Raw genomic sequence first — 10354 nt, 5'->3', positions numbered from 1 at the left:
ACTAGCAAGAGTCCCCCGTGACTTCCTACTCAATCCGTCAGCCACTACATTAGCCTTACCCGGATGATATTGTAACTCAAAGTCATAATCGTCCATTAACTCAACCTATCTGCACTGTCTTAAGTTTAAATCCTTCTGAGAGAAGAGATACTTGAGACTCTTGTGACCGGAGAAAACTTCAAGCTTCTCTCCGTACAAATAGTGTCCCCACCCATTTAGGGCAAAGATAACTGCTGCCAACTCCAAATCATGTATCGGATAGTTTGACTCATGAGTTTTCAACTGTCAAAACCCACAAGTAACCACCCATTCTGTCTACATCAAGACACAACCCAAACCTTCCCGCGAAGTATCACAAAAGATCATATAACCCAAACCACATTCAGGAATGATCAGCACTGGAGCTAATGTCAACCTCACCTTCAACTCCTGAAAAGCAAAATCACAGGCCTCGTTCTATACGAACTTGACCCCCTTGCGGGTAAGTCAAGTCATAGGTGCCGCTAGACGAGAGAAATCCCGAACAAACCTCCAGTAATAGTCGACTAGGCCAAGAAAACTCTAAATCTCAAACACTGTCTTTGGACGTTCCCAATCCTTCACCGATTCAATATTTGATAGATCCACTGCAACTCTACCCCCTGACACAACATGTTTAAGGAACTTCACCTCTGGTAGGCAAAATTCGCATTTCTCAAACTTGGTATACAACCTGTTATCCTTAAGGATCTGCAACATTGTCCTTAAATGATACTCATACTCCTCTATCGAAGTTGAGTATACTAGAATGTCGTCAACGAACACCACTACATATCTGTCAAGATAGTTATTGAATACACAATTCATCAAATCCATGAAAGCTGCTAGAGCATTGGTCAAACCAAATGGCATCACCAGAAACTTATAATGGCCATACCGTGTACGAAAAGCAGTCTTAGATATATCCTCATCCTTAACCCTCAATTGATAGTAACCTGATCTTAAATCAATCTTTAAAATACAAGTGGCTCCTTTCAACTGATCAAACAAGTCATCAATCCTAGGCAAATGATACCTGTTCTTGATTGTGACGTGGTTCAGCTTGCGATAATCGATGCAAAGTCTTAAAGACCCATCCTTCTTCTTTGCAAAAAGAACCAGTGCTCCCCAAAGTGAAACACTAGGTCGAATAAAGCCTTTAGCTTTTAAATCATCCAATTGAGCTTTCAGCTCGTTAAGCTCTACTGGTGCCATGCCGTACGGTGCCACAGAGATAGGTCAATACCGGGAATGACATCAATGGAAAAGACAACTTCCCAAAGAGGAGGAAGCTCCTTTAACTCCTTCAAAAAAACATCCAAGAACTCTACAACAACTGCTGGGTAATCGCGGCCCGAACTGCTATCCTCGTCAGCTGACAGGCTAGTCAAGTAGGACCTATGGCGGCTCTAGTCAGTGATACTGAAAATCATCGTCGAGTAGGAACCACTCTGATCTCCCATGAAGTGAAAACAATCTCCTTTGGGGGTGCAAATAGTCACCCTCTAACGGAAGTAATCGATTATAGCACGAAAGAAGGATAGCCAATCCATCCCGAGAATGACGTCAAAGCCCGTCATGTTGAAAACAACAAAATCGAACTTTAAAGTCTGCCCAGCTATCTTGATAGCACAACCTTGACAAACACGGTCCAAAAACATTGGACCCCCAACTGGTGTGTCAACACAAAGGAAACCATCCCGCTGCGTGACTTCCAGATCCAATGAATGTGCAAATGAAGCACATATGAATGAATGCGATGCACCTTTGTCAACAAGAACTCTAGCTCAAGAATTGAAAACTGGAAAGATACCTCGAACTGTAGAAGTCCCAGCAGAGGTATCGGCCTGTGGCAGTGCGTAAGCTCGTCCTTGAGCCTCAGACTGCTGTGAACTGCCCTGGTGGCCCGATTGATGTCCGGAAGCAGTAGGCGTAGGGCCTGTGACCGGATAAGAACCAACTGGCAGTGCTGCTGACTGCGGTACTTGAGGCACCCTGAAACCTGACTGCACAACTGCTGACTGTGCCGGTACGACCTGTGAACCTATGTCACTCTATGTCCCACCTTGCAATTTCGGACAAGCTCCACTAACCCCCTTCGTCGAAGCTGTAGGCTTACTAGCTTATGACTGACTGGCCTGTGGCTAAAGCTGTGGGCAGTGAGGCTTGATATGCCTTGGCTGCTGACAGTGGTGAAAAGTCACTCCTCGGGTTGACCCTGAAGATACTGGAACTATAGGTACAGACCGAGCCTACTGTGACTGTCCCTGAGTACGTGAACTGTCCTCGGCCTTCGCCTTCTTCCACTGACCCCAAATAGATACTGATGAAGCCTCTCCACGAGACTGCTTATATGAACCCTTGATCCTAAGTTGATCTCGGTCCTCTACCTCAACCAACATAGCTTTCTGTACTACCTCCTCATAGGTCCTCAATTCTAATACTGAAATTCGTGGCCTAATATCAAGATGTAACCCATCTTGAAACTTCCTCGCCCTGAGCTCCTCGATAGCTACCATCTCTAGTGCATAGCGAGAAAAAGAAGCGAAGTGTGTCTCATACTCAATGACACTCATCCTGCCCTAATAAGGACTTGTGAATTGCACTCTCATGTCCTGCCTCATAGCCCTCAGAAAGAAACGGTCGAAGAACAATGTCCTTAACTCCTCCCATGTCATCACCTCCACATCGTGGATATTGGTTATGGACCTCCACCAGATATCGGCATCTCCCATGAACATAGAGGTAGTCAAAGAGATCCTTAATCGGTCTGTAGGTACTGCCATGCTATCGAGCTTGCATACCATGAGATCAAGCCATGCCTCTGAAGCAAGCAGATCCATACCCCCTACCAACTGGTCGATCTTAACCTGCTGTAACTTCATGAAGTAGTCTAATGCCTCATTAGCAACTGGTGCCGGCGCTGGTGCCGGTACCGGAATCTGCATCCCTGTCATATGCTGATGAAACATCTGCTGAATGGACTCTAACATCCCCAGAGCCACTCCCTGTGTAATCTGCTCCTCATAAGTTGGCGCTCATGGTGGATTAGGATCTATACCACGAGGTCGAGCCCTGGACCCTGTGCAAGCCCGGTGTCTGCAACCTGCTCCTCAACTTGCTCATCTACTCCGACGTGACGAGAAGACTCTCTGTGAGTCAAGACCATGGTGCTACACACATAAGGGGCAAGGTCAACAACAATGCAAGTCAATAAAACCTAATGCAGCTTACGCCATGAATACACGAAGCAAGTAGTACATAATATAAGTAAGAGATGTATGCAACATACAGTCATGCTAAATATACAAGTATATAAAACATTCTAACACCCTATAAGCATATGCAAAATGCTAAGGCATACAAGTATATACAACATACTAAAACATTTAAGGTAGACTCCAAATCTTACTACCATATAAGCACGTAAACATGTTATTAAATCAAAACATGTTATCAAGGAACACGTAAAAAAATCAAAGCATGTCAAAAAAAGTATGATATACTCCCAAAACCCATCGTCCTAAGGTTTTCAAACCTAGGAGCCCTGATACCACTTGTAACAACCCAGGTTTTTAACCCGATGCATTAATGATGACCCGTAAGTTAATCCAGTTACACATGTTACCAAGGAACATGTAAGCAAATCAAAGCATGTCCAAAAGTATGATATACTCCCAAAACCCGTCGTCCTAAGGTTTTCGAACCTAGGAGCTCTGATACCACTTGTAACAATCCAGGTTTTTAACCCGGTGCGTTAGTGATGACTCGTAAGTTAATCTAGTAACAGATCCGTATGTGGAAGCAAAAGATAAACCAAGGTCTCTAGAGTTAGAAGTCATCCTTAAGACACTGGTGTGACCTTCCATGAAGTCATGGAAGTTAAAGAGAGAAAAAAAAAGGAATAGGAGTCAAAACGGGCAAAATTCATCAATCAAGGGCAAAATGGTCAATTTACAATTGAGAAGGGAACTTTGACTCTAAACAAGTCAAATAAGGTCCACACAACCTAAAAAAATCATTTCACAACATTCCAAGAGGTTCTATGAACTTTGGACAAAAATCCCACAAAACACCCTTTCCCGGTTTAAGTGAAAACTAACACTATCCCACTAAAACATTAATAACTCCCACTATGATTTGAATTTGAGAATGAAATTGGTATCAGTGGAAATATGACTCAAAATAATTGACTTAAGGCTTAAGAATCACCCCATTTGGGTTAGAAACAAAGAAGTTATGGCCATTTGAAGTTGGAACTTCAGTGCTGAAGCAAAATCTGGAAGACAGGTGTATGAGGGGAGTTTCGGTAGACCGAAATAAAGTTTCGAACAACCAAACTGGATAGCATAGTTTCTAAAGACATGTTTTTAAAGGTTGGTTAGTTCGGTAGACCGATTTGAGGCCATCGGTCGACCGAAATAGAGTTTCGGTTGACCGAAACTTCTCGAAAAGCTGCTGTAAGGCCCGTTGTAAGCCCAAGGTGTTAAGGTTCAACCTATACTTTGATTCCCATGATGATTTGGTTCAAAATTGAATGTTTAAAATAGATTTCTAATGAGATATGGATGTGTAGACATACCAATAACATTAATATGAATTGTTTATGCGTAAAACAACGGCTCATGGCCCCACACACATCATTTACAAAAATCTCACATGCTAAACCTCCAAAGTTTGTTTAAATACATTCTTAAAGCAAAAGATAGTACCAAATGACTACAAGTGCTAAATTAAACATACTTGGCCCTTGGCCTCAATTCCATACATTACATATTTCAAAACAAAAATAGCATTTTACACCAAAATGATACTACATACTAACACTTGCATGTTTTCAAAAATACAACAAACTACATTAAGACTTCAAATCAACTTAAGGATGTGATGCATCCCAAAACAAAGTTTGTTTACCTGCAAAATAACCCAAACAACTAAGGTGAGTAATGAAGTTACTCGTAGGATGTGGTGCATGCACATACCTTATAGTTTCAAGTATAATGTAAACCAAACATATGCCATCACAAGGGTGCATTCCACCTAATGTCTATGTTTCCATGGTACTCTAAGGGATGATCTCAAGGTATACAAATGTTTGAATTGATAAGCACATAGCATCCAAGTATACAAGACAAGTACACTAACCACATTAAAACTAAGATTGCCAAATCGCAAGCTACAAGAAATCCATGATTAACGACTTGGAAAGTAATACGAATTCAAATAATGGAAAGACGAGGATACGTGGCCATGAAATGATACAAGTTATTTTGGGTAATTACGACCCACAAAGTACTACCTAGTGCGCACTATGACATAGGAGAATTCTTACCCTCCATATTAGAGCCAAGCCCTAGCCATCAACATTTTATATCCTCACAAGCTTCCAAAAACCAACAAGTTCATGACATTTATATAATCTCAATGCATGAAACTACCTACCAAGCACAAGTAGGGTAAAACCACATAACCCATGTCCTAAGGTTACATGTCTAAAGTGGCAAGTTAATGATACTACACATTATGCCATATGAATTTAGTATTAATGTAGGCCATAACTACTAATCATGCAATATAGTAATTCACCTACAAGTAATTATAAGTGCTATATAAAAGATTTTCATACTAGACTCTCAATGAAGTCTCCATTTACTTAACAACATAAGTGCAATTTCAAGATAACCATAATAAACCCTCAATGAAATCACAAGTATTAGGAAAATCATTAAATAATAACCTACCTATATAATTTAATAGTCATATACATGCTTTAATCCAGAAATACTAAGTCAAGCATATAAAATCTCTATTTATATGCAAATACAAGAATTTAAAAAGGCATGTAATCAATATATATCAAGCTCCAATATATATAAAACCCAAAGAGGATAAACATACAACCTCCCCTACCTCACAAGAGGATTGTTCCTCTTAAATCCAAGGGAAGCAATGGAATTTCAAGTTTTCCTTCTAGGGTTATGAAGAGGAAGATGAGGCAAGGCTTTTGTATTCCAAGCTTAATGGTCTAAGGTGAGTGGAAGGGTATCAAAAATGAAGTCAAAGCTCTAAGTTAAGCTTTGCTCCAATGGTGGCTAAGTTAGGGTTCTTGAGAGGAAAGAGATGAAAATGAGACAAAGGTGTAAACCCTAAGCTAAATGGTGGGATTCTCCACTCACTAGGTGCTCTTACACTACTTCTCACGCACACACAATTGCAAGACCAATTGTGAAGCTTACACTTGTCACCATTCTATGTAAACTTCCAAGATTAAATATCAAACCTACAATTGTCAACCATCCATGCCAACAAGTGCTCCTATCCTAGGCCAACATATGGGTGAATCTCCACCGTCCATGTGTTATCAAACAAGGCTTCTAAGTGGTTTCACCACAAAATCAACAAGTGGCACCTTAAGAATGTGACACTTGTCACATTTTTAGAAATTGCAAAAAGGTCCTTTTTGAAAATATCTTCCAAATTAAATTCCAAAATATTCCCTAAGACGAAAAATAATTACTTTTTTTAATTACACAAAACCCCTCAAGTTTAGAGTAATTACCAAAAGTTTTACATTCATGCCCTTCACAAGAAAAGTAACCATTTAACATGTTTTTCTACAAAAGTGAAAATGTAGATATCATGGAATTTAAATATCATGGATGTATGCAAAGCCGGAATCAAATCCGAGCACAAAAAGTGAAGTTATGCAAGGAAAAATGAAAAATGACTAAAGGACAAAATAGGGAAAAGACAAAAAAAAGAAAAGAAATTTACCGAAAAAAGAAAAGAAGGGAAATGACTGGGTCATTATATCTAATGTTGGTTAAATTACATCGATATGATGAATTGTGTTTTAAATGTTCAAATGTAGCTTAGGAATGAATCTATAGATTCATTTGGAACATAGACGTTAGGTGGCATGACCCACTTTGTTGTTTTCGTATTTTAGATTTTCAATTGGATGACTTTGAGAATCTATACCTTGTTGCTTCGTATAACATACTTCTATGTTGTTTGAATTGCATGAGGGATGTGAATTATGCTAGAAATGATCTAAGGTAGCTTAAGATGCTCCCTGAGTCTCACCTTTGACATAGACGTTAGGTGGCACGATCGTTTTGAATTGTTTCAAGTTAATGTAACAATCTTTAAAGAAATCGAGTCTGTTCGTGCTCATTCTCTACGAGTAAACTTGTTTACTCACCCCGAAGTTACTCAGGATTTTGTTCAAGTATGAAGACTTAGTTCGTGATGCTCACCATTCTGTGGATGACTAGTAGTATATAAATTTCCACTTCACGTAAATGTTAGCATGAAATGCCTTATTGTAGCTTTTTATGTCAAACTTGTATATTTGATTCCATGTATGTAATATGTACATAAGTACACCTTTTGTATTGTATTTGACATGTATGAGATGGGGCCGGAGGCCAATGCCATGTATTTTGTATCCAATATAAATTTTGACTTCATGAAATATTATGAAAACATTGAAAAATCACGAGTTATTGTTTCACTATAGGTACATCGGGTGTGGGAATTCCATTTCATTATTTCAGAGGGTCTTATTAATCATGTATGAAGTGTAATTTTGGTTTTCAAAATTTCCATTTCAAGTTCGTTTTCGCCTTTTTGGCCGTTGGGGTGTCGAATTTTGACTCGGCCATTTTCGGGAGCCGTGGACCATTCCTGCGTGCTCAAAATCACTATTTACATTTGTGTGCATGATCGTTTTCATGAAAAACCCTTTCGTTTGTGTTTTGAGCCTCCTATGGACTCATTTCACCTTTTTGTTGAAAAATTCAGCTTAAGGGAATTTTTGGAATTTCATTGGGGAAATAAATTCCATTCTCAACTTCTGCACATAGAAAATGTGATTTTAGGGGGAGTTTCTTCACGAAATTTTTCTGAAAAATGTCATCTTGATCTCAAAAACCGCTCTCCAAATTTAATTTTCTGCTATTTTATAGTTTCTACTGTTTAAGTTCAACTCTGGTCAAGTTGAACCGGTTCAAGAAGGTTGAACTAGTTTAAGATGTCATTTTGGTCCAGCATAGGTGTAGTACCCATGTTGAACCGGTTCAAGGAGGTTGAACCGGTTCAAGTCATGCAGAACTGTTTTGCAAGTTCAACTTTGGTCTTCCAACTTTGAACTGATGTAACTTCTTCTTTTTAACTTTGAATTGGTCCATTCTTGAGTCTAAATTGACCGCGTCGAAGTAAGATTTCCATTGGTACCAATTTTAGATTCAGATTCTTCTCCTACCTCAAGATATACTTGTTTTAGTGAGGTGATATCAGTTTTGATTCGAACTAGGATAGGGTTCATTTGGGATTTCACTTCCTTTGGCCTTGGGACATCATGTGAAGTTACCAAAGGATGTTTTTGACCTCATTTGACTTGTTGGAAGTTAAATTCCTTCCTCTTAGGGTAAAATTAATTTTACCCCTTGGTCCTTCCTTCGTAGGGTTTTAATACGCTTGTCTCCGTTTCGCTTCCGTTGAGTCTCGACACCTCTCGAAAGTCCATCCTTGTGTCCTAGGGATAACTTACATCTCTAACGACTTATTTTTAAGTTGCTTCCGCACTTTATTCAATTGGGTTCCATGACCTCATGGAAGGTTATCTTAGGGTCTTAAAGGTGTGTTGTGCCTTGGGAGACCGTTGTCTTGTTTCTTACTTTTGCATTCTGGATCCACTTTGGGTCATCACAGGGCACACTGGGTTGCAAAATCTAGGGTCATCACAGATGGTATCAGAGCTCCTAGGTTTGAAAACTTTAGGACGACGGGTTTTGGGTGTATATCATGCTTGTGTTACCATGCTCTTTGTGCTTATATGCTTCATGATAACATGTTTTGGTTTGATAAGATGTTTATATGCTTATGTGCTATATGTGGCATGTCATTGTTTAGCATGATCTTATTCTAATGTAAAGAGCATGACATATGATGTATGCTAGATTAGAATTGTATATGCATGATTGTTTTGCATATTTAACAGGACTTGGGATTAGTCATGGGATGTTTGAGTTGAGGTTGAGTTGCTTGGTGAGTTGACACTTAGTGCGATGGTTGGTGTGTCTAGTTTTGTTTAGGCACTCTTCTTAGATTTTGTTAGCATTTGTCAGTTGGCTTCATAGTAGCATAGGTTGTGTCGACCTAGCATAGGTTGTGTCGACCTAGCATTGGTTTTAAGGTAGGTGGTGAGACACCTTTTGTTTAGGCTCTCGTGAGGTGAGTTATTTGGCATTGTCGTAGTGCTGAATTTGTTTGTTATGGACCTCTTAGGATCTTTGGTTGTTCGGGATGGTTCCTCTGAGATTGTAATTTTCGTGGGCGGGTACGTTTGTGGGCGAGTACATGGCACTATCATGCTATCGTACTGGCTAGCTACGAGCGTAGTCCAGGTTGGATTAGCGTTGGTTTTGTTCTGATAGGCGTAGTCCTTTTGGTCAGTGATTGATGATCATTTTAAGGATGATTCTTGAGATTGATTTGGTTGTTGATGGTATCACTGTAGTTGCCATTTTCTTTGACTTCTTCTTACGTGATGACGCTTTGCATTGTTAGTGTCACTCATAGTGTCACCTCTAGATTCGGAGATGGATTGTTAGAGTCTTACTATTATGGTAAGGGCTTATATTTTTTTTTAGACAGGTTATTATCGCCTTGGGTTTTGGAGTCAGATTATGGCTAGGACTGGTCTTTCCTTTTACCTAGACACGATGTCCATAGGGTTTATTGTTGCATCATTTTTATCTTCTGCAATTTCGTTTACTACCATGTTAGTAGCATGACTTATGATATTGTGATGCATGAGTAGGTAGAAGTGTGTCCACATTTGCTTTTTTATTGTGTGGTGTTAGCATGCCTTCTTTATATGCTTAGAGATGCTATGTTGTTGCTGTGATTTAGTGACATGCTTTTGTGTTTATGTGGAGATGTGCCGCATGTACCCTTGATTTTATCTATATGAGTAGATTTATTTACTTGGTAGTTGCATTCCTTGTCATATGCAAGTCTTCCATGTTAGTTTTCCCTTTTTATTCCCTTTTCGTATTTGTCGTGTTGACACTTATAGGAGAATAGGGTTCCTTTTCCTTTCTTGATTCGAGTAAGGGACTTCAGAAGGAGTAAGTCTCTTCTCTTCGTTACATTTTGCACAGTTTTGGGGTTGGCTGGTCCGTGAATATCACTATTGTTGTTTTGAGTCCTTAGTAAGGATTTGGTTGATTTTGGTCGACTTACTTCCATGTAGAGGGTGAAGTCTTTGACCTTGTTATCTTTCATTTTTGAGGTAGAATCGTGGTATTGTCCTTCTTAGAACTGGTAG

The 10354-nt window shown here is 39.5% G+C and overlaps 1 protein-coding gene across 1 annotated transcript; it reads right to left on the bottom strand.

Moving 5' to 3' along the window:
• Positions 1-1523: 1523 nt before the first annotated feature.
• Positions 1524-2594, bottom strand: LOC132296554 (uncharacterized). The gene is made up of 3 exons (XM_059794746.1): positions 2294-2594; positions 1832-2062; positions 1524-1729 (listed from the first exon to the last, which is right to left on the bottom strand). Exons 1-3 carry the CDS (start codon positions 2592-2594, stop codon positions 1524-1526), a joined length of 738 nt encoding a protein of 245 aa, XP_059650729.1.
• Positions 2595-10354: the final 7760 nt, after the last annotated feature.

The sequence above is a fragment of the Cornus florida genome, unplaced genomic scaffold (genome assembly GCF_030987335.1).
Source record: "Cornus florida cultivar Cherokee Brave unplaced genomic scaffold, ASM3098733v1 CherokeeBrave_3.0.0_Hap2_Chr02, whole genome shotgun sequence".
Lineage (NCBI taxonomy): Eukaryota > Viridiplantae > Streptophyta > Magnoliopsida > Cornales > Cornaceae > Cornus > Cornus florida.
This window is presented reverse-complemented; position numbering and strand designations above follow the sequence as displayed.